Source organism: Protopterus annectens, chromosome 10.part0 (assembly GCF_019279795.1).
Source record: "Protopterus annectens isolate FY-2018-M chromosome 10.part0, PAN1.0, whole genome shotgun sequence".
Classification (NCBI taxonomy): Eukaryota; Metazoa; Chordata; order Ceratodontiformes; family Protopteridae; genus Protopterus; species Protopterus annectens.
In genome coordinates, this window is record NC_056744.1 from 1,714,798,599 (window position 1) to 1,714,824,414 (window position 25,816).

The following is a 25,816-nucleotide window of genomic DNA, read 5'->3' on the forward strand; positions in this document are numbered from 1 at the left end:
TGAAAAAAAAGCCTCTTGCCTTGTGGGTTATTTTATTTTTAATTTAAGCCTGGTTTGGGGCTATTTCTCTGTCTAGCTGTTTGCATAAGAGTTCTAGACAAAGCCAAAATTACAATAATCTCTAGTGATTTACCAGAAAAAATGAAATTTTCTTTTATTCATTCTTTGTTGTCTGAGTTAGTCTCACAAGGTCAATGGTCTTTTTCAGGGTAGACCCGAGGTGGCATTTATACTACCAGGGGGAAATTTGGCCAGCACATCAGTGAACACCCCCTACTTTTTCTAATACATGCTGTGGGATCTTTCCCATCCACCTGAGCTTCCACAAATGTAAGCATATGGGACCTCTGTTTAACATCTCATCCAAAGGATGATACACTCAGGAGCTCAGATCTGATTGGTAAAGCGGGCCTTGTCTTGGGAGTTTGTAGATCAGGCCATGTTGTAGGTTGTTTTTTGAGGCTGGAAGGCTAGTTGACAGATAGTCATTTAGCAGACAGTGGCATGAAAGTGTCTTGGGGTAATAATTTAAAGGACTCAAATAAGAGGCTAGTTCTTTGCTTGTTGGGTAGGCAGTTAGCCTTTTTTAATGAAATGGCAATGGTGTTCATTTTTTGTGGGAGATGGAAATAAACTTGCAGATTTTGTTACAGCATGTCTGCAAGAGAGTGTGGTTAGTTATGGATGCAGAGTTTCTAAGTGGTAGGCCATACTGCTTTTGGAAAATAAAAAACCTTTGCTTATGGCAGCTCTAGCTGGGGTTTACAGATAACAAGAAATCTTCCTGACTCAGTATAGAAGGTGGTTAGATGGTTGATATTTTCTTTGTTTTTAGTTATTTATTTGTTTGTTAATGTAGCTGTGAAAAGTCAGTGCTTGGTCTAACCACATTCCCAGATACTGTCTGTTAAGTTTAGTATTTGATGTTTTAATCAGTTTTTGGTGGTTTCCAGCAATCATAGGTTTCAATGTTATTAGGTTTAGAAGGAGTTAATTGGTAGTGAGCCAGTAGTTGAGTGTTTTTAGGTTTGTTTGAAGCTGATTTTAGATGTCTGAGTGATTGGGGCTGGACCTACAGATGACCATGTCATCAGTGCATAGTAGTAAAGGGACTGTGCGTCCACTGCTTATATCCGTGGCAGTTTGTTAATGAAAATAAGAAGAGTAAAGGTGCTAGAATTGAGCCTTGTCCGGCAGTCACCTAGTCAAGTGACCCAACAGACACCAACTGATGATTATATGACTGCTTATTAACTCTTTTGTCCTGTCTGTCCATAACACATGACCTTACTTCTGATATGACTAAAAACTCAGTCATTGACCTTTATACCAAGTACACTTATTGGCATCCTTATATTTGAACATGGTGTTGGTGTAGGATAGTCAATGACCAGCATACCAATCTGAAAGAAGCTTTCCCCCAGGTTCATGTAATACAAGGTGTCTGTACAAATCACAGTCGTATATGTACGCCCATCATTCATCATGTGATCTTTGATGTTTTCCCTTAAAAATACAGTGGGTGTTACTTTAGAAAGCACTGCACTGACTGTCTCTGACAAGACAAGGCAAGGTTTTAGGTATATGTGCATAAGCATAGTTTTTTCCTTATACAGTTTGCAGTCCCACTGAAGTGTCCCAACCATAAATGCCAATAGAAGTATTACTAGGGTGGGACACAGGAAGCAACTGACCTGTAACTAAGCTGTTAGGTGGTGCAACTGGTAGGTGCCAAGAGTAGGAGAGTGCAGTACCTGCATTAATTTGGTAAGCTTCAAGGATATCCGAGCTTCATACCTGAATGACATGATTGCATTTGCCATTGTGACGGAAGCATTCCTTATAGTGATTATAGTGATTTAACTATAGCAAGCTGCCTGTTGCATTTTTAGCAAACAGCTTGCAACAGTTTCAGATTTCTTTCTGTTCTCATTCTTGGACTAGACCCTTTCTTTTCCTCCTCAAGCTTGAGGTGAGGGAAGTACCAGTTCGGAGAACTGCACAGGGTGCCATTGCCCTGACTACAATTCGGGCAGTCATTTGGGTAGCGTATTACTGACTCAATGAACCATTTTCTTCCACAATTCCATAAACTTAGAGCCTGTGAGTTGATGAGCATCATGTCACCCAACAGTCTGTTCTTGTGCATTCTCAAGAAAAAGAACCTGGATTTCCTATTGAATGACATATTCTTTGGTAATTGCTTTCACTGCAGGTATAAATATTTTCCACTTTTCGGCATTAATATGTTGTTGTGCAGCATACTGCTAGCTCTCATTAATTCTATGGAATTGAACTATATATTTTATCATAAAGACCCTCCTAAATTTATATGACTTTAGAATTAACTCTAGTAGTAACACAAGCTACTACACGACAATTGCCTCAGACAGAAAATTTGGTTCAGAATATCTCTGTTACTAAATATGAACAATTGTTCATAGGTATGTACTAGGCTAGCTACCCTTGTGGGCCATCTTATGCTTAGCCATTTTCCATTTTTACACTCAAATTAAGTTATCCATCATCTGGTTGATAATCATATATATACCCCTAATGATTGGCTACATTTTGACTAAATGTTTTATAATTTCTTACACAGTGGGAAAAATCTGTGATGATAATGCTAGCATTTTCAAAAAGGTTATACTGCGTGATAAGGCAACCTATAGTATCATTTTTTTTTTCCGATTTACTGTAGGCTTTGTTAAAGCACTCTGAATTTTCAATATATGCTTTTAGCCTCATGTATTGTCTAAGTTTTGCAGCTGATGAAGCCTTTAATTTAACAAGTTACCTGACTTTTTTGCTCTTTCATATAGTTCTGCTATTGATCTGTGATAATATTTTGCCAGCAATCACATGCAGAACAATTGATAGCTTTTATGGTTGTTCAGATCCCCGCATAATCGAGTACTGCTTCTGAAGATTTGACAGAGAGTTTTGCTTTGTGTCGCTCTCTTCCACTAATAATTATACACTCCAGGTAGCTGTAAAGCAAATCATGGTTTAAAGTGAAGTTATTTGTTTGCTTTTTACTACACCTTCTGATAAATGAGAAAAGGGCCTTTGGGTCCATTTCCCTTTATGCAAAAATCATTTCACACACACACACACACACACACACACACACACACACACACACACACGCGCGCGCACACGCACACACGCACACACACTTGGGAGCAGTTTAACTGCTTTGCACTGGCTTCAAGTTTCTTTTACAAACGTCTATGCAAAACATACTTGTGGCGCCTATAGCATAAGCCACAATTGTGAAAATTGTTGATGTTACCAGCCTATTTGCAAAGTAAACAAATGTAAAAATAAAGAAGGAACTTGAGAAGTACATATAAAGAATATTGTTAAGTTTAGCAGCATGGTGATAAAATATTGACTACATTTGAATTTCTTTAAAATGTTTATTTTACTTGATTTCTTAGTCAAACTTTGCCAGGGATGTATGGATCTGAATGCTTGAATTTAAAAAAAATGATGTATGAATGGCATGCCATTCCTCTCAGATAATAAACATGCTCTCATAACTGACTGGTGTGCTGCCCCTTTAAATGGAGGCAGTCACATCTCCACATTGTTGTACTTCCTGTGCTTTGGAAATGAAACTGGGAAAAAGTTGTTAGTACGGCTTCCAATGTACTTTCTGCTGTGGCAGTTCTGCTCAGAAACTGATTAAGGTTTGCTTGAAAAGGCAGTGATTCTGCACTCAGGAAACAAATTTTCCAGGATCCACATTAGCAGGATTTGATACAGAACTTGGTTTATCAATATACATAGCAGCTTCCCAGCAAAATGCCCCGAGTGAATGCAAAGGCAACTGCTGCATTTCAACGATCCCAGAGAGTGAAGCTGGGGCCCAGAAAGCAGAAAACAGATCTTAGGGAGAAAGAAGACATGCAGAATCTGTGTGCTACAAATGGGAAAACAGAGCAGTGCTGTGGGGAGCACAGGCGTAGACTAGAGTTGTTTTGCAAGGAGGATGAAATGTTTATTTGTGTACTGTGTGTTCCCAAACATTCCTGCCACAGCTTTGTGTACCTGCATGAGGCAGTCGGTGTGTATAAGGTAAGGGGCATAGACAGACAAATAATGGTGTGCTATGTTTACTTTGTAAGTTGTGCTGACAAATGAGCTTTCTTTCAAAATTTCATCATCGGAAGTGTGTATTTCTTAATTAATTGTACTGAGTGGTACATACAGAACATTAACATTTTTAGACACGAACTAGCAGCCTAGACAATGTGTCTTTATCTTTTGCAGTTTATGAAGCCACTGTGTTTTTTTCAGGTGGTGAGTTAACGCTGTCTCCATGTAAGTATGGAGAGTTATTCCTAGCACAAAAATTCGCTGTTAAGTTACTTGAGTTGTTATTTTAATTAGATTATAAGAAAAGTATGGGGTTATATTGGTGACTGAATTCTTCATGAATGCACATAGTTGCTATCCAGAGGTTCCTTTACTTGTTGATAAGTGCTTCTAATATTACAGGCACTGAGACAAAAGGCTTCTAGCTGAAGAAGAGAGTCTCGCTAAATTAGGTTTTCATTCCTATGATTGTTTTGGTAGTTGTTTCAAATAATTCTCACCATTGTTAGGTTGCATATTGTTTATGAACAGCTAAAATAAATAGCAACTGATAAGACAAGCTGCAGGATAAAACAGAGTAGTAATTCCAAATGTTGTGAGCACACAAACAAGGGAAAAGGGAAGTAATAATAATCATTTTATGCACAGTCCCCCCTATATACAGCTGTTTCCATTTGAGATGAGAATGAAGTACATTATCATGCGAAAATAAAAAAAAAAATCTGTGTTATGAAGGTAAAGGGATTTTAATAGATTTATTTTCTCAACATTGCTACCTTTCCTTTATTTGTTAACCAGCTATGCCCAGCAAGGTATTGCCCATTTACAGTGGATGCTTGTGGAAAAAAACCTCTGTTGGCATTCTAGGTGGCAATTGCAGTTGACAGGTATTGTAATTGTAACATATATATGTTTTGTCAGTAAAATGAAGTAAAAATAGTTATGTAGCTACTGTAATAAATACAGGTAAACAGAATGTTGTACTAACAGATGATAGCTGTGTTTATTAGAATGCATGCTTGTATCTTACACCATTATCGGGTATTACAGAATCATGAATCATCTTCTTCTTTCGGCTTTTACCGGTTAGGGGTCGCCACAGCGGATCACTTTGTCCGCTTATGATTGGCAGTGGAGTTTTACGATGTCGAGTTACCAGCCCGGCACCCAACCTTCCATAGAAGGCACACACATGCATGCACTCACACCTAGGGCCAATTTAGTGTGTCCAATCCACCAATAGTGTGTCTTTGGGATGTGGGAGGAAACTGGAGCACCTGGGGGAAACCCACACGACCACAGGGAGGACATGCAGACTCCGCACAGAAGACACCCCAGCCGAGGATCGAACCGGAGAACATATTGCTGTGAGGCGGCAATGATAACCGCTGCACCACCGTGGCCGCCCATTATCATGAATAATGATGATTAATAAAGATCATTGACCCATCTTATAGCATCATAGACTGTTACTAGGCTAATGACCTGGGGGAGGGGGCTTTCTAAGCCTAGCCAAGTTTTCCTGAAAGAATAATGATGTCCTGTATCCAAGTAGGACATCATGGGCCAGGCATTTATAAGCTACCTCTGTCCATAAAGGATATGGTGCCAGGCCTGGTTTAAATTTTCTGTTCCCCATCCACTGGTGTAGGTTGCATTTTAAACTGGGTAGTAGATAAACTCAACTTCACATAGATGGGAAGCTTGTTTTATTGGCGGGGCAGTCTACGGGACAGATCTGTCTCTCCAGCATGTTCTGTTTAAGTCACAGACAAAATTCAGGTCCCTAGACTTTGTATTTCTGGTACTCTTTGACTTACAAATATGCAGGAGATTCATAAGTGTGGGGTTTGCAGATGCCTTGTAAGCCAGGCATACATCACCTTTCAGCAATCTATAGCAGACTGAGTAGAGGGAAAGGGCCTTAAGGTGCTTTGCATAAGGCAGGTTTGTTGTACCTTATATTCTTTTTGTAAGGAACCTCTGAAGTCACTCTAGTTGCTGCATATGCCTGGTCAGGTACATACCGAAGGGAGCTCTGTACCCTACGATTGGTCTGAGAAGGGCAGAGTACAGTGGGATAATTACCTCTTTGGACCTCGATGCCATGCTCTTACAAGTTGTGTAACATAAAAGGATTTCCTCACCACTGTGGCCACGTGGTGGCCGAAGGTAAAGCTGCTGTCTGTGTGTGTGTAAACAGATCCCTGACCACTGGGTCGAATCTTACCGACATATTATCAGCATGGTAACTAGCTGGGATGGTTGAATTCCCAAAGAATACAATTATGCTTTTCTTAGCATTGAATTTAAGACCATGGCTTTGGCATAATTTGTTAGTCAGAGATACACCTTGAAGAATGCTAGTGTTTGCAGGGGAGCTGATGATAACCCCCCCCCCCCCCCCAGAGCTTGCAATCATCTGCAAACTTAGTCAGCCATAAACCTTCAGCATTTGCTTCCATTTTAGAAAAAAAGATGCCAAAAAGACCATGCTCAGTATGGAACCCTGGGTGACTCTGCGAGTGACTGGCCCTCTTGACGGAGGTGGCTTCACCTATTTTGACCTCATGGGTCCTATCATTGAGCCAGTTGGGTTTATCCCTAAATTAGTGAGCTTATCTATAATGCCTAGGTGGGGTATTGTATCAAAAGCCTTGGCAAAGTTGAGGTAAGCTGTATGCACAGTCTTACATTTATCCATTGCTTTAGTGACACTCTCAATAAAGTCCACCAGATTTAGTGACCCCCTCAAAAAAGGTCCATCAGATTTAATAGGTATGACTTTTCTTTAACAAAGCCGAACTGTGATGGGTCCAGTGTTTTGCAGGTTACCTATGTCCTCATTTATCATGTCCATGATGATTCTTTCTGTGACCTTACATATGAGGCTGGTAAGACTTATGGCCCTGTAGTTACCCAGAGTGGTGTCTGTACCTCCTTTGTGCAGGGGAATGACTAACCATCTTCCATTTCTTGGACACAAAACTTGACTGAAGGCTCCAGATGAAAGTGATTCAAGTAGAACAGAGAGGTCGTATTTCATGCTATTTATTAAACATTCTGAGATGTTATCTGGGCCACTCGACCAGTGTTTTTGGCCTTGGAAAGTGCATTGATGACCTCTTCATAATAATAGAGATTGTGGTACGCAATATTTCCATTGGACTATCGGGGGAATTTAAGCTAAATATGTCAGTCAAAAGGTTGGTAGTGTCCTCCATTTTAGTGTGGGCGATGCCATTTACAATAAGTTCTGTGCATTGTTGTCTATTTCCGCTGAGGCTATGGACTAAGCTGTAGAAAGTTTTGTTGCTGTCCTTTGTCTGCAAAACTATTTTTTTTTTATTTTATTTATTTTAAAATGTACTTATTTGCCTTTAATACCATGCAATTCACCATTTACTTGTGATTATTGTACAGCATTATTCGTCTTGCACAGACATTTCTCAGCCATGCGAGAGCTGCATTTTTGAGCATGGCTTAAGAAACAGCAGTAGCCATACAGTGACAGTGTCCTTTTAGGCTGTTCCACCTTTTTCAGATTTGTGACATGCCTAGAGTAGACTTGTGAATTGTCCAGTAAGATATGTGGTGCTAAATGTAAAATGTAGTGCTGAATTCATAAAGGTACTATGATGAATACCTTTCATGTACATGTGTCTGCGACGTTTTGAATTCAGAGACTTCCCTAACATAGTGGTATAGGTTGAAGCCATGCTGGGCTGTCTCCAAGGCTGAGCAACATGCAAATGAGGCAGTCTGGGTGAGAGATATGTTAGTCATGTGCTCCCCCGCATTCTGTCTCTCTTCCTTTCCCCCTCTTCCTCTCCTCTGGAACTGCCTCCAGGAAGGCATCTACATCTACATACCACATAATTCAAGAAATCACTCTAATATGGTCTGTATGGCCATCTGCATTACTGAACCCAAACAAAAGGCATCATTCAGCAGTCATGGAACAGGTTAATACTTGGATTTTAGTAGTAAGGTAGGGTCAGGAGGTGTGCAATTTCATCTATGTAAGGTGCTGCATGTTTGAGTACATGCATCTATCTGGGAATGGAACAGGTTAGTACTGAGGATTTTAGTAGTAAGGCGGGGTCATGAGGTGTATGACTTCATGTATGTAAGGGGCTGCATGTCTGAGTGCATGCATCTGCCTGAGAGATAGTGTAAGGAGGTTCGTGAGCTGGTGGGGTAGACGTTTGTTTGTTTGTGTTTGTAAATGGATGTGTTTGTATACATCTGGGTTTGTTTGTTTGTGTTTGTAAATGGATGTGTTTGTATACATCTGGGTATGTAGGAGGCTGTATGCACGTGCAGTTATTTGTTAGGGTTGTTCATAGGTTGGTACTAGGCTATCAGCCCTAGGGCCTATACAAGCCTAGCCATAACAATTCCCTGGCTATTTCTTCCCATATTATTTACTTTCCTGGACCCCTGTCTAGCAGGGTGACTGACGTGATCCCTGGGGTGAATTTCCTTTCTCCCATCCAATCGTCAAGGTTCCACTTGAAGAGGTCCAAAGAGGCACTCTGCTTGACATGTATGGGCAATCTATTCCAGAGTCTGGGGAGTCTCTGGGTCGGGAACCTATCCCTCCAGCATGTTTTGTTTATTGTGATGACAAGGTTTAGATCCCTGGAGCGTGTAGCTCTGAGGGATTGGGATTTCTTTAAGTGTAGCATGTCCAACAGCTCTGGGTTTGACATGGCCTTGTATGTTAAGCAGAGATCGCCTCTGAGTAGACAATATGCAACAGAGTATAGCTGGAGTTTTTTAAGGCTGTCAGCGTAGGGCATCTGCTTTAGGCCTGTGATTCTTTTAGTGAGGTATTTCTGAGGCCTTTCCAGTTGTTGCAGATGTCTTGAGAGGTACATACCAAATGGGGCGTTGTATTCTATAATGGGTCTAATGAGGGATGAGTACAGTGGGACAATGACCTCCTTTTTTCTGGATGAAAAGCCCTTCGTGATGAGGTGTGCCACATAGAAGGATTTCCTGACTGTTGTGGCGATGTGGTTATCGAAGGTGACACCACTGTCCACCTGTGGTTGTTGTAATACTTCCTCACACCCTAGGACTAATGGGTGGTTAGGACCACTAGGTACCAGGGTAGACAACTTCTGTACCATAGTGGCACATTAATACTGTGGGCATCAGTGGTAGGAATGCTAATCACCATGGCATACTGCACCAGTGCCATAATGACAATTTAACACTAGGAATTAGGGATAGGGGAAGTACTAGACATCAGGGAAACAGATTAGTCATGGAAAGCAGCACTGTTAACACTATGTGGAGCAGGGAGTGGAGCACACAAATGTGGCTGTGTCAGTTAACTGCCACAAATTTCAGACCAGCACTGATCAGGACTTTATAGTAATATCACACGGCTTGTTTGTACTGATCTGAATTGAGGTGGGCTACCAGCCACAACTCTGAGCTCAGATAACAGATGACTAGAGGCTTCTGTGCTTCCCAAAAATCATGTTGCCTGTTTTTTTTTTTTTTTGCTTATTTGTACCATTTACTGCACTTTTTATTGCCTGACACCTACTTTAATACTATATTTATATACTGTGTACTAAACTACACTGTAGTACTGTCATTTTCTGCCTTACTGTGCCTATTAAATTGTATTTTACTGCTGTTTTCATTGCTTACAATGCTGTTTTGCTATTTTCACTATTTAAGTATTTGCTGGTGCTTTTCACTGTTGCAAAGCAACCTGTTCTGCTTGTTCTGGTTTTCCTGCCAAGCAGTGTTAAAATAACTGATTTGTTAGCTGTTTAAAGCATTCTTTGAAGTCTCTTTGGTGATGTTCTGCCATTTTAAACTTTTTTAGTATCTCACTGCTATTTTTCTGTGTGTGTTAAACATTCTCTAGTGGTTCCCGCCGAAACTAGGGAAGCTAGTAGCTGTAGCATAGTCCAGATACAGGTTTGCTGCATCTGGGTCTATTTGTAGTGGCTGTTTGTTCTGAGTATGTTTTCTAGGCCATCTCGGAATGGAAGGGGCCTTTCTAAACCCTAGTGAGAGGACTGTGCTGATTGGAACCCGTCTGGTGAAGGGTGGTTGGTCTAGGATTTGGAGTAAGCATCCTCATTGGTTCTTTTGAACCTTTTGTAAAGTTTTATTTTAAGTTTTTAGCTTGTGGTATTTAGGCAAGTTTCTGCTTGTTTGCACGTTGTGCAGCACAGCACACTGCCGCGCAGTTGTGTGCCGTTGCCTGACAGATAAATTCAACAGTGTTTCCCTTAGATACAGCTGTAGCACATTATAGCCCTCATCCTTAATAATTTCCTGGTGAAATAAATACTGCTGGTGAGCTGCAACATATTAAACTACCAAACAAAATCCCAGGCAGAGACATCCATCCACTGAGCTCTTCCTTGATTGATCCAGAAAAGCCCACCTTGGTGATAAGTCTTCAAACTAGCATTATAGAGAGTTGGCCACCCTTGTTTCTCCTGCCATCCTTGTTGACTTGTGTCTCTTGAGGCAGTGTAGCAATTGCCTTATGTACACCAACAACCCTCTACTAATAACTCACACTAGTACAGAGTGTGAAAGATGCAGCTACACCAAGAATCTTGAATTTGTGCTCTCTCGCACTCAAAACAGTAACACGGAAGAGGTTGTTAACCCACCCACCATGACACATTCACATAGTACCACTATTCTTACACATAGTCCACATCTAACACAAAAATCAACATATGCAGAGGTTCTCTCAAAAAAACTTAACTTACCAAAACACCAGAGACCTCCAAAGCACAAGACTGCTACAACTAACACAGTTCCCACAGCACCCATGACACCGAGAAGCACCAGTGTCTCACCTTCCAAGCCCGTAAGGCATAACACTCAAAACCCAAATTTTCTAGTCATTGAAGACTCAGTTGTGAAACACACGGATGTCCCACTCACCAGGTTGGACAAGGAGAAATTCACGGTCAGCTGCCTGTCCAGTGCCAGGATTAGTCAGATCACGCCTGTATTCAGGTTTCGCAACAAGTACCATTATTACTCTGTCATAGTTCATGTTGGAGTGAACGACCTGAGATGTACCTCACTGGACTATATGCAAAGAAAGACATGATTGAGCTTTCTGAGTATGTGTCCCAGGCAGGTATGTCTTAGCCTTGTGCAGCATACTACCCTCACTTAGAATGATGCCACAGTATAAACAAAAAAATATTGCTTTCAATAACTGGCTTAGTTTTTGGTGTCATTCAAAAGGGATCCAGTTCATGTCAGCCTGAGAAGCCATGGCCTACAAACCTTCCTGCTTTGCCAGAGACAGTTTGCACCTGGCACTTCTAGGCTTTCAGCTGCTGCAAAGGCTCTTGCCTCACCTTAGTGCCTTTTTTAGCCAAGGTCATGAAAATAAACTTGCCAACGTGAAATTTGCCAGTCATAGCAAAATAAGGGTCATCCTGCAAACCACTAGGAGCCTAAACTAAAATATGCACACTTCGGAAGCACTTCTGTCACTGGAAGATGTCTGTGCAGTCACAGAAATCTGGTTCAAGGCCTCCGAGAGTATCCCGGCCGTGCAAGGCTACAATGCCCTCCACACCTTCAGACTGCAAAATGCATGTGTGAGAACCAAAGGAGGCAGTGTTTCTTTCTAAATTACAGATAAATTCACCTCCCATCTAGTTAGACTGGACAACTCCATGAACTTACTCCAAGTTCAGGTTACAGTGGTTAAGACCCCCATTCAAGTCATAGCCAGTTTACATCCCCTCCATGGGTCATGAAGTGCATGAGGCCTACCTGACCAAACTGGAGATAATCCAAATATTAGTGAACAATCTGGTTATAGGGGGATTTCAATTATCCCACTATCAACTGGGAAACCTACGGTAAACCTAACTCACTAGTGCAAAAGTTCCTTGACTTTGTTAGCTCAAATGCTCTAGAACAAATTGTTCACACCCCAACAACAAGAACAAACATACTAGATCTGGACCTCACCAACATGTCAGATGCACTACTACAACTGTCGAATCCTCTAGTTAAATCTGACCAAAATCAATCACCTTCAAGCTGACACTAACACCAGAACTCACAAAGGGTGAAATCAGACTAAAAAACTTCACCAAGGCAAACTATACCCTCCTAGATGAAGATATAAATACATTCCAAGCCCCCACCCAAGCTGAAAGTGATAACTATGACGAAGCTTACACTAAAGCCCTGTATAGTCACTTGCATACGTGTATAAAGTCAGCTGTACCAGAAAGAATCAAATAAAAACAAACTGCTGTGGTGGATATCCAGCATCAATAAACTTAACAATTAATGCAAAAAGTTGCTGTCCAAGAAAAACAAGGCAAGACCCCAACAATGGAAGAGCACCCTCCTCAGCCTCAACAGGCAAATAAGATAACTTGTCAAATCCTCTTAAGGGCTTTTTTGAGAAAAACTTAGCAACCACAGCCAAGGATAACCATAAGGCCTTTTACAGCTCCGTATGTAGCCTAAAAGGTAGGAGCCAATCATGTGCAGAACTAGTAAACAACAATATCACACATACTGACCCCACAGAGATGTTAAACCTGCTAGCAGATAGGTTTGGGGAAAATTTCACAACCTTATCCCCTCCAACCTATCACAAATGTTCCCCCAAACTTCCTCTCGCCCTATGTATCTGAAGAACAGGTCATCAAAGCCCTGCCCAAAGCAAAAACACAGCCACTATGGGATCAGACGGCATCCCAGGCTGTCTTCTAAACAGGCTAAAACATAAAATAGCACCACCATTAAGTGCCCTTTTTAACCATAGTCTAACCACAGGCTTTGTTCCTGTGTAATGGTTAACAGCAACAGATATTTCCTTACACAAAGGTGGCCTAGCAACAGACCCGGAGAATTACAGACCCATAAGCCTGACCAGCCTCATCTGTAAGGCCATCAAACGTATCATTATAGACCTCCTAAATCAAGACATATGCAACCTCCAAACCCTGGATCCTGCCCATTTTGGCTTCATCAAGGAGAGATCCTGCTTGTCAAATCTGTTGGATTTTTTCAAAAACATGACCAGGACCATAGATGAGGGCAGATCTGTGCACACAGCATACCTCGACTTGGCAATGGCTTTTGATACAGTGCCACACCTAGGCATTACTGATAAACTTAGCAAACTGAATGTAAATTCCTTCGTTGTAAGATGGGTTGCCAACTGGCTCACAAACTGGCCATGCTATCAAAGTGGGTGACTACACATCAACCAGCAGACTGTTACCAGTGGAGTGCCACAGGGGTCAGTGCTGAGCCCCCTACTGTTTGGTATATACTTCTCAGAAGTTCAGGTCAAAACTAAGGGATTGTGGCTGACAAAATTTGCAGATAACTGTAAACTGGATGCAATTATTGAATCCCAAAATTATGTTAGTATACTTCAGGAGGGTCTTGCACAGACCAACAACTGGTGCTTTAGTCACGGTCTCTAACTGAATGCAAAGAAATGTGTCATCATTCCCTTCAGCACAAACCATGTCCCTACACACTATCAAATCAGCAACAATACCCTAAGTACCCATGAAGTGGTAAACGACCTAGGATCACAAGTTGACTGCAACCTTAACTTTGGCCACCATGTGTCTACTGTAGTAAGGAAGGTTTTTTATGTAGCACACTTGATTAGTAAAGGCATTGTTTTGATAGAAAAAGAGTATATAATCCCCTCTATACTTGGCACTAACCCGGCCCATAATTGAGTATAATGCCCCATTCGGCATGTAACGTACAAAGCACCTGCAGCAATTGGAGAGACCTCATAGGTTTATAACAAAGAAGATCTGGGCACTCCAGTGTGTGCCTTACACAGACTGACTAAAGTCCCTGTCACTATACTCTGTATTGTATAGACGTCTTAGGAGACTTATGCCTGATTTACACAGCAATCTTATATCCAAACCTTTTGAACTTGCTGCATATCCGTAAATCAAACGGGACTACTGCTACCTGTTCCAGGGAACAAAATATGGCCTGTGACTTAAATAGGACATGCTGGAGGTACAGATTTATTTCCCAGCTACTGCCGTGTCTTTGGAATAGGCTACCTATTCATGTGAAACAGAGCACCTCTATGAAACTGTTCAGGAAGAACCTGGATGAGTGGATGGGGTAACGTAAATTCTTACCATGGGCAGCGTCCACAACCCTCCTGGGAATGGGCAGCCATTACTAAATGCAGTCTTGAGTATTAACTAATATTTCTATGGTATTACACTGTGATAAAATGCTTAAGCATTAAATGACCTCCGGGTTGATAGCCTAGTAATTTCCTATGATCCTATGCTCATATGATCGGTGATTCACAGACTAGCAGGTTAGCTGATATTAAGGTCTTTCCTCATTCCATCTAACATGGCTCTGAATCGCAAAGTACTGCACTGCAGGAGAAGGTCCTTTGTAGCGCAAGACGTACAGCTCGCAATAAGTGCTTTCATGAATCCTCTGGGTAGAGTTAACATACTTTGTATTTAAGAAGTTTGAGTGCTAGGCTACTTCATTAACTTGTCGCATGTTACTTTTGCAGGTTATCCAGTGCTTTATTCATTAATCCTGTCTGTCACACAGTATAGGTCCATCAGCTTGATAAATTTTTACACGTTACTCTGCATTATGTTTGTGTAATCTTGAATACAAAACCGAATGCCTTTCCTTATACCGGCTATTCAGCTTGCATACAAATCACTTAACTACTTCATTAATAAAACATTCCAAACAACTTGAAGTAGGTGAAGTTTCTTGTATAAATGCCATCTGTGCCTTGTAGGATCATGGAAATGCGTAGCAAAAGTGAAAAGTCCTAGGCTTCTAAATCAGCTTTAACTTGAAGTAGGTGAAGTTTCTTGTATAAATGCCATCTGTGCCTTGTAGGATCGTGGAAATGTGTAGCAAAAGTAAAAGTCCTAGGCTTCTAAATCAGCTTTAAAAAAAAAATGAACAGACTACAGAAACAGTATGACTTAGACATGCATAACCTTAACTTTCTGCAAACTGATACTTTTATTACAACTTACAAGCATGCTTTTGTGTCTCAGCGTTCATTCAAGAAGGGAATATAACAACTTTACTTCATTGACATCTCTCCTTATAAACCTACTCCACTGGTACTAGTCTCTGCCTTCTCTTTGCACTTTTCTCTGTAATTGTTACTGTAGCGTGAGAAATCAGAACATACTCCATCCCACACCAAGCAGAGTAAAAGTACTGTAAATTGTGCCTGTTTTATTAAATAAAAATAATATTGAATTTCTATTTCATGCAACCTCCTTCATTAATATGATCCGATCACCTTGTTTTTGCAATGACTTTGAATATATGATGCATATCGAATGATAGTACTTCACTGAAATTGCTTTGATTTTCTGTGAACACAAGAGGTGTTTGATAGCTGTTTTGGTAACAGAGCAAAAAACATATTGCTGAAAGCTACTTTCAGAGAACAGTAACTGGTGTCCTTTCTCCATTGTTGTGTGACCATGGATTCTGTATATATAAGTTTTAGGGTATTGGGGTTTCCACCCACGGGGGAAGGGGATGCAGAAGGGCTTGCCTCCTGAAGATAAGATTGTTGTATTCTCTGAAAGTGGCTTTTAATGCTCATTTTTGATGTGTTTGTTAGACAAATATTGTTCAATGGATAATTATGAATCAGATTTTTCCTTCCTTTGCCAAAATAAACTGTAATGTCTAACTTTAAATTTTACATTAATTTATTAGGCATACAACAGATTTATTTAAGAATTGTGAAGCTTTACGTCCCTCTTTGGACCTAGTTTTTTTTTTTTTTTGCTTAGTGGGTTTATGCAGTTTGTGAAAGAAGTGATTTTTTTTCAGATTTTAAGGTATCCCAGTGCTGGAAAAATTAAAAATCCTATGTATACACAGTTAGTCATATGTTATATATAAGAGTTGCTGCTCATATCAGAGGAGTATACACAGAATTTTATCTGGCCTGTTTGAATCTTCTCACTAGGAACTGATGCATGTTATTATTGGGCAACCTACAGACAGACTGTTTTCATTACTTAACAGTTTAGCTCTCCCATTATTTACTTCTCTTTTTTGATTGGAATATTTTTTTGTTATTGTTTACAGCAAGCAAGTTGGAAACATTTAAATAATCCCATATGTATCAGTAGCATTTTCAGTTTTACACATTATTTTTTTTTTGTTTATTCCTATATGCATAATCAGGAATTTGCAACTTAATCTTAGGATGGTAGCAATCTGATGTAATATAAGGAAATCATATTTACAGACGGACGTATGGCTGACTGAACAATTTTCATCAGTTAGGTGTAGAATGGATAACGGAATAGAAGTTCAGAATACACATGTCAGACCTAAGATGACCCTAGGAGATACCAGAGGATAAGTAACACCATGCTATTCAAATTAATAGACTAGCCTATTACATAAGGCAATGGCAGGACAATGATCAGAAGGTCTTTAACACTGCATAATTCTATTCCTAACTAGGGGACACAGGAGAACTATGACTGCAGTTTGACCTTTCTTTGTGTATCCCCTCTTCACTCACATTGCACGATGGACACCACTCACATTGCTAAGCATTTTACCTGCATTATACTTTGAAGTTAGGATTACAGGATGTTTGTACACAAGGTAATGATGCAGGTATTATGGTGTGCTGCCTGTCCGACAGGTAGTGAAATGGGCAGACCAGTGGCCAGAAGATTAGCCATTGCATATTTTTGCATCTGACTAGGACAGTTTTGTTTCTCTGTGTATGATTTTATTTTGGTGCTAGTTGCACAATAGACGTGACTCCTACTTTCAGGATTTATCTGCCTACTACTCTTAAAACTTGTGATTGAAGGCCATGCTCGATCTGTACTGTATAATGTAGCTGTAGATCTTAAATCGCATTGCACTCTGTCTTTCCAGATAAAGGAATATTTAGCAACCATTGTAGTATTTTATACCTCTCGTGTATATAAAGTGATAGTATATTATAGCCCTTGTTCATGTTCACTCTTTCTGTATTTTAATATCCATAGGACAAGCTAAAAACAGACTTATCATCCCTGCAACTAAAAGTCAAGGACCTTAAAAGTTTGCAAAACAAGAATGAGAAAGAACTCCTGGTTGTTCAAGTAAGTAAACTGACTAGTAGCTGTTCTAGATGTTATGGATGCACATAGTAACAAAGACACAGGGGGTCTTCTGTGCATTGTAAGTCTGTCTAATATTACTTTACATCTAATGTCATGGCGTAAACATTTTACTGGTTCTGAGTAAGTAGTTTGTGAAATGTCTATTGGCTTATCCATAGTTCATAACCTTTTCTTCCTCATTACATCAAAATTAACTACTTCTGTCCCTAAGCAGTTGAGAGAGACTAATTACTCCAAAATTAACTACTTCCATCCCTAAGCAGTTGAGAGAGACTCCTTACTCAAAAATTAACTACTTCCACCCCTAAGCAGTTGAGAGAGATGCATTACTCCAAAATTAACTACATCTGTCCCTAAGCAGTTGAGAGAGACTCATTACTCCAAAATTAACTCCTTCTGTCCCTAAGCAGTTGAGAGAGACTCTCCATTTTCTAAGTCAAACAGCAGATTAAAGTTTATTTAATCCTTTTTTTCTTGCTGCATTCTATCCACTTTTGTGAAAATTATTTGAATAGGGCAGTTAAGAACCATTATGACTGTCCTAGTGCATGTCACTGTCAATAAAAATGTATAGTGTATAGCAGTATGGAGAGAAAGGTGTAGTCTAGATGACTGAAGACTAAGCATACTCTTGCCAATGTGCAAAAACAGAGGGAACATCCTCAACTGTTGGAAGTACAGAGGTATCAAACTTCTATCACATTGCATGAAAGTTCTGGAGAGAGTGATTGATAAACGGATACTCAAAGTCATAGAAAGCAAGATAGGAGAAGTGCTGCATCCTGATTTGAATTCTAACTGCTCAACTTACGCAATGATTGCAGACAGATAGTTGAGAAGAAACTAGAGATGAAAGATTCCAATTGAGCATTCCTGGACTTAGAAAAAGTATACAACAATTTCCTAAGAAAGCTGATTTGGGCAATCCTGCTGTGGTTCAGAGTCCTAGAAACATTGGTAGAATTAGTGCAGGCTATGTACCAAGGTCCAGTGACTCAAATAGAAGCAGTGTTTGGTCTCTCAGAGGGGTTCCCAGTGGGAGTGGGTGTGCAACAGGGTTCAGGTCTGAGCCTACTAATGTTCATACTGGTGATGGGTGACATTAGCAAACAGGTCAGAGGGGACAGATCTATAAAGCTGCTTTATGCAGACAATGTGGCAGACTCTAAGCAAGAACATCAGCAAAGGGTAGGGAAATGGAATGCAAAACTGAAGGCACATCGGATGAAACTGATTACAGATGAGACAGTTGTAATGGCAGCAAATGGCAGAAATAAGAGGAAGCTGAGAATTGAGATAGAAGGGAGACAGTGGAACAGCTTAACAGCTTCAAGTATCTTTGAGGGGTGGTTGAGGAGAATGGAAGTCTGAATGAAGAGATCAAAGCTGGAATCAGAGGGGCTGCAGCCAACTGGCACATAATGTCAGGGATAGTGTGTGACAGAAGAATGCTAAAGAAGCTGGAAAGTAAGGTGTGCAAAACAGTGCATGGTGCAGCCAGTACTACTGTATGCTAAAGAAACCTGGGCAGTACAGGCAGAGCAGATGAGGAAGCTAGAGATAATGGAAGTACTTGAGACGAGTGGTAGGATGTACACTGTGGGACAGACGAAGAAATGAAGACATAAAAGCAGAAACCAAAGTAGCTCCAGTTGCAGAAAAGATCGAAAATAACAGATTATGGTGGTTCAGGCAAGGTACTTGTGCAGAAAAGCAGAAGATAATCTGGTGGAGGAGATTTGAGACCAACAGAAGCTAAGAGGAAATGACGGCATCCAGCAAAGTGGTGTATGGATTATGTGAGAGAAGATTTGCAATAGTCTGGTACAAGCTTCAAAGAAGGCAGGAGTGCGGCATTGAATTTGAGAGAGATGGTGACTGTTAACAAGACTCTATCACCCCATGTAGAAAATGGAAAAAAGAGGGGATGATGATTAAGACATATATCCACCCATTCTTTCTTTGTGAATTGCTTATCCAGTCTCTCTTCCCATTCCTTTCTAACCTCATCTGATTGATTGCAATAGCTATCATGCAGTGTGCCCTACTTGTGATGCCCCTCTTCTGGCCATTAGTTAAGGAGCCTCGATTATTATATTGACACTGATGAGGGACATTCACTTGGAACAGAAATAGATACACACACTGTTTTCAGATGCAGCTCTGTGCACCAAGCATGGTTTCCAATAAGAGCACACGTGGAACACACTCGGTCCAGGGGCTGGGTTTCTCTCTCTCCCTCCAGGCCCCCAGTAAGACTCCCCACTGACACAGCTGTAGAGTTGAGTCCTCGGCCAAGTGCTCCAAGCCAGTCTTCCACCACCTTCTCTGAGAAACCAGTGCTCTGTGTCCCTGTTCCAGGTAGCTGACACACACACACTGAGATTTGATTTACACATTTACACACACACACACACACACCTGGAAAAGGCTGGCAAAGATTTACCAGTTATGCCCAGACTATAAGGTAGTTCCACCACCAGAACACTACAAAGCCAGCTACTCTACGGCTCTTACAAGGGTACCCAATTATAATGAGTAAAATTGATAGTAATACAAATTATAGTGTTTGATCAATGCAGCAAGGCTTTCAGGTGCAGCCACAGTGTCACTAGATAAATATAAGTACTCTCAAAGGTTAAAATACTGTCTAAAATACCAGCCACACTGAAAGGTTTAAATATATGTAATAATAATTAAAAAACATAAAAATACTAAATATTTATTTACAATAAACAGAGTTTCAGTCACAAGAAATATTAAAAATAACACCGCTGGATAGATTCACACAGTTACAGAAACAACAGTACTTACTTAATGTCACTATATTTTCTTGACTAATCAAAATAATTACTATTCCTTGGTTACTTACTAAAGCAAGGCAAGATGAAATGGGCGAGTGGCCTCCCCTAGTATTAAAACATCATTTCAGTGCTGGATTACAGATTGATATCACATTCATCTAGTCATCTGACTCTGGTTCCCACATTACCCCCTTTACTAGAAATTGAAACAGAATCTAGCACCTATGTGTCATAATACCCACAGGTAGAGCTTTGCTAAGATGTGTTATAGCATCTGAAAGCTATAAAACCATTTCAGAACTTCTACCCTTCCAGGGTAGCAATTAGTTCACCCCTAAGGACAATACAGTAGGATTCCTAGTCCTGGATTTCACAAACGTTTCATGTCTGGCTGCAATCAGAATTGTAATATACAGTCTTTATGGCCTAAACCAGGTAATTTTAATCTCAGATTATTTTTCAAAGTTAGCTGGACTGAAATTAACTTCTTCTCTTTCAGTATCCTCTCTTACAATATATTAATTTCAACTGTTGCTATACAGTTTGACATACAGGTGTATTTCTTTTCTGTCCAATAGGACCCACTGTTGGCATTCTCCTTAAGGATCTGCATCCAAAATCTCAGGCTCTCATTTCTTGAGCTTCTATCATGTTTTATCATCATCCATTTCTACTTTAAATTATAGCTTTCTGCTTGTTCTATGTATAGGAGCCTTAACTGTGTAACTCAGAAATGCTTCTTTAAATCAAGTAATCCCAAAGCACACCTTGTTCTATTGGAAGGTTCACTTACCTCACTTAATTCTTGTCCTCTTCCCTTCCCAGATAGAATCCTTCAACTCTATTAATTGGTGTCTACAACTTCTCCTCTGATTGATAAAAATATACCTGGCTGTCTATAAAACTTAATGACATGGAGACGGACAGTAGAGGTATGGCTGCTGAATCCTACACAAATGCACTTTATAAGAACTTGCACGAGTGCATGGATCGTGCAATCCCTAACAGAACCAAGATGCTATCCTCCAAAAAAAGGAAGCCAATCTGGTGGTCCCCTGCCATAAACAAACTGTACAACAGCAGAAAGAAACTGTTGCAACAAAGAGTAAAATCCCATGATTGGAGGAACTTCCTGGTCAGCCTCGTAAAAAGATGAGATCCCTCATAAAATCCTCCAAAGCTAGTTACGAAAACAAAATCACCACTGAGTCTAAAGACAACCACAAAGCATTCTATAGCTATGTCAAGAATCTCAATGGCAACACTCAGATCTGCTCTGAGTTACAGCACAATGGCACTAAATATACAGAACCAACTGATCTTGCCAGCATCCTGGTAGATAGGTTCAGTGCTAACTTTACCCCCACTTACCCCCTAAAGGGCCCATCTCTATACCAGAAGAATACAAAGTTCCTGTAATCACGGCTGCACAGGTAAAAACCCACAATCTCCAAAGCCAAGAACACAGCATCCATGGGACCTGACAACATCCCAGGCTGCATTCTACATGAACTGGCTTTGTGCCCACTGAATGGTGCACAGCGACAGTTATTCCACTCCACAAAGGGGGAGCCACCACGGACCCCGGGAACTATCATCCCGTTAGCCTGATGAGCCTGGTCTGCAAGGCTATGGAACGTATCATCATGGAACTTGTAAACAATGACATTGGTAATCTCCAAACTCTGGACCCCACCCGGTTTGGGTTTGTAAAAAGCCAGATCATGTCTCCTAAACCTGATTGACTTCCTTGAAGCAGTCACCAAAGCCATAGATGAGGGTAAGGTGGTTCACACAGCCTATCTAGATCTTGCCAAGGCTTTTGACACCATCCCTCCCTCTGGAATTATAGATAAACTCACTAAACTAGGTATAAATCCCTATGTCACAAGAATGGTTGCCAAATGGCTCACTGACAGAAGCAACACACTGAAAGTGGCTGACTCCAAATCCGACTTCAGGCCAGTGACAAGTGGAGTACCACAGGGTTCATTCCTGGGTCCTCTCTTGTTTGGTATCTACTTCTCAGAAGTACAGGATAACACAGACGTTTGCAGATGACTGCAAACTAGGAGCCATAATCGAAACTCCTAATGTTGTGGACATCCTACAAAAGAGCCTCACTGAGACAGATCCCTGGTGACAAAGCCATGGCTTCAAGCTCAATGCCAAAAATTGCACTGTTATCCCTTTTGGTAAAAACTCCGTACCCATGAACTACCACATAGGCGGTAGACTACTTAACACCAAAAGTGTGATAAGAGACCTTGGGACACAGGTGGACAGTAAGTAGTGTCTCCTTTGATAATCACATTGCCACAGTAGTCAGGAAATCCTTCTATGTGGCACACCTCATTACAAAAGGTTTCTCATCCAGGAAAAAAGAGGTCATTGTTCCTCTCTACCCATCACTCATTGGACCCATTATAGAGTACAACACCCCTTTTGGTATGCACCTCACAAGACCTCTACAACAACTAGAAAGGCCACAGAAATGCCTCACAAAGGGGATTATCAGCCTCAAACAGATGCCATACGCAGACCATCTCAAAAAGCTCCAGCTTTACTCTGTCGCATATTGTCTACTCAGAGGCGATCTCTGCCTAACATACAAAGCTATGTCAAACCCAGAGCTGTTGGACATGCTCCACTTAAAGAAATCTCAGTCCCTTCGAGCTACACACTCTAGGGACCTAAACCTTGTCACCACAATAAACAGAACATGCTGGAGGGATAGATTCTTGTCCCACAGACTTCCCATACTCTGGAACAAACTACCTATCTATATCAAACAAAGCTCCTCATTAGCACTCTTTAAGAAAAATCTTGATGATTGGATAGGAGATAGGAAATTCACCCCGGGGGTCACTTCTGTGGCTCTGCTTGACAGAGGCACAGGCAAATAATTTTCTGAGGTGGCGAAAGCCAGGGTACCTTTATGGCTAGGCATATACCGGCCGTAGGGCCAATGGCCTAGTACCTACCTATGAACCTATAAAGGGATTAAAAACTTTTTCACTGCTTGTATCTTTCTGTCTATATCCATAAAGCAGAGCTCCCAGTTTCTCTATTTTTGTATTCTCTGTTGTTTAGTCTCTTTCCACATATCCTTAGCTGTATAACAGAATCTTTTTTAATCCATACTTCTAAGCACTTAATTTTATCATGTTCTCATAAATATGGGTAATGATAGGTAATTTTGTGTGTCGGTACATAGTTTACAGCTATTGCCTTTTGTTTTATCTTCATTGTTTTTGTATCTTGAAGAGGCTTGAAACTGTCTGAGAATATTCCACAACAATGAAATGTCCTTTTCTGATTTTTGCCGGGTGTAAAATATAATTTGCAAATAAATCCAACCTTTCTTGACTACCATACCAATTTTTATCCTTGAATTTCTGTTTGAGTCCTGTTTTTGTTTGCCAGTGGTTCTAAATATAATACAGATATCAAAGGGGAAAGAGAATATCACTGGCTGGTTCCCCTGCTTAAACAGAACTTATCAGAGAGGGCTCCCCCACTTAAATTTTTGCCTCTGATCCTTTATATGTCCTCCTAATCAACCTTACAATTTTATCAGGGAATGCAAATGCTTGCATTGTCCTGCTCATAAAATCCCATCTTTCTCTGTCGAATGCTTTCTTTGCATCAAGACCCACCAACAATAATAAGAAATAAATTCTCCTCACCACTACTAAAGACACAGAGGGTAGACAAATGAACAAAGAAAAAAGACCTTGGGTGTCATCCACAGCTTCAGGCTTCAGACTGTTAAAACACAATTTATTAATCGCTTAAAAAGTGAAGCTGATGAAAAAAGTTAAGTATCCAAGCAGCTGTCATCCACAGCTTCAAACTTCAGGCTGTTAAAACTCAATTTATTGAAAACTTAAAAAGTGAAGCTGACAAAATGCAAGCTTCACTGAGATGCTGAAATAATTAGCCTAGTAATTAACATCCACAACTTCAGGCTTCAAGTTGTTAAAGCACAGTTAATAGATGCTTTGTAAGCAAAGCTGACAAAAACATATACTTCACTGGAGTGTAAAAAGCTGATGAAATTGTCCAAACGATAAGCGCTTTCGGCAGATGCCTTCTTCAGATCGTATAAAAGTGTGGTTAGCTCTTCCTGTTTATAAAGGAAACACAATCAAGAGCTGGTAGCTAATTGTCTTTGGTGTTCTTAAAGGCACAGGACAAAAATAAATGTTCAAAGTGGAGATTTGTCTCCTATAATGTAGTTCAATGTTAAAAATGCTAGAATCATGTATTAATGTTTGGTAGGTTTCTTTTAGATTTTAGAACAGGTCTGAGAGGTACTATTGTATTAAGACCTGGGAGTCGATTGGCTCTAAAATTGTTGATCCAAAAGATCTCTCTCAATTCTGTCCTGTTATGGACACCTCCTTCCCTGATGTTTTGGGTGACCACTTCCACTGCTTTGAACAAGAAATTCCTTTAATCATTGGTCAGTTTTACCAAGATAGAAAGCTTGGCACTTGCGACAGGTAATATAGTTCACTGCTTTTTCTTTTTGTATGTGTCTGTGAGACCATTCACATTTGAAGATAATACGGAAAGTGCCTTTATAAGTTATTACCACCTGCTACATGTAACAGGTTTTTGTTAATGTCTAGTTTCAACTTTTGTGTTACATACATAATGTTTGGCAGGTTGATCTTTTATACAGTTGTTTCTTGTCCTATCCATTTGAATCTGTCACATCTTACAAGACTTTTTTTATTGTAATGAAAACCCTCAAACAACCCCAGAACCTGTTAACTTAATACTAAAACACAAAACTATGTACATCTTCATATAATGAATTTTACCCCCCCCCCATAGGAAGAATTGTTCCAGACTGACAGCCACACTCACAGGCTTTAACATATAATGAAGGTTATCAATGCCAAAATGCATGGTACAACCTGTGCTTCTACGTACATTGTGCAGTCTGTTTTCGTCTTATCTTTATTCCTCTCCCAGATGTAGAAAACAACTTGAATGCTTTCAGAAAACATGATCTAATCATTGAAAGGAAGAATGAGATCCAGATACACAGTTGCCTTCCACTACACATATTGCACTATAAATGTTTATGTGCTAGAAGGAAGCACTACTCAGTATTCATTATATTTAGTGTTATTTTGTTTATTTGTTTCCCCTTTAAACTTGTTATAAAATCAAGACACGGGCCTTATTCTAGTCATTCCCCTATGCAAAAGTATGAAAAAGCATAATTTTTGTTATATCATCTTCATTTGTCTAGGCTTTCTTCTGTTTTTGCATTGCAGTGTCTGCATTTCTTGAAAGTGAACAAGAAGAAAGAATGAAGAAAGAGAAAATAAGGGCATCTGTTTACTCTAGTATCCCTATTGCACACAAAAATAAATGAAATAGCTGTACTTTGTAGCATCCAGTACATGCCATGTGTTATAAAAATACAGTTAAAAACAAAATTTGTTTTACTTGTGGTCAACTCTTTATTTCCTTTTTCCCTCTTGTAAATCATCTTCCAGATATTAATGACATATGCTTTGCAGTCCCCTACAAACTCAAAAAAGTTGAATAGTTCCAGGTTTTCTTGTTCTGTTATACTTCAAATGTAATTAATGCTTTGTAATCCCACATTTGTTCATCAAATTCTGAGTTGTTAGTTTTCTTCCTGTTAATCTCCTCTCCAGAATCCAGTTGCTGGTTCATTTCCAGTGTACTGCTTGTTCTTCTAGTCAACTC

At 40.1% G+C, this 25,816-nt stretch overlaps 1 protein-coding gene across 1 annotated transcript in view; it reads left to right on the plus strand.

Annotated features, from left to right (window-relative positions):
* The first annotated feature begins 3,639 nt into the window (after window positions 1-3,639).
* LOC122813953 (zinc finger protein 480-like) overlaps window positions 3,640-25,816 on the plus strand; it is a 100,143-nt gene continuing 77,966 nt past the window's right edge. Inside the window, exons 1-2 of the mRNA XM_044086497.1 lie at window positions 3,640-4,083; window positions 17,160-17,255. Coding sequence (XP_043942432.1) covers window positions 3,811-4,083; window positions 17,160-17,255 — 369 coding nt within the window. The 5' untranslated portion in view covers window positions 3,640-3,810. The remainder of the gene's footprint in view (window positions 4,084-17,159; window positions 17,256-25,816) is intronic.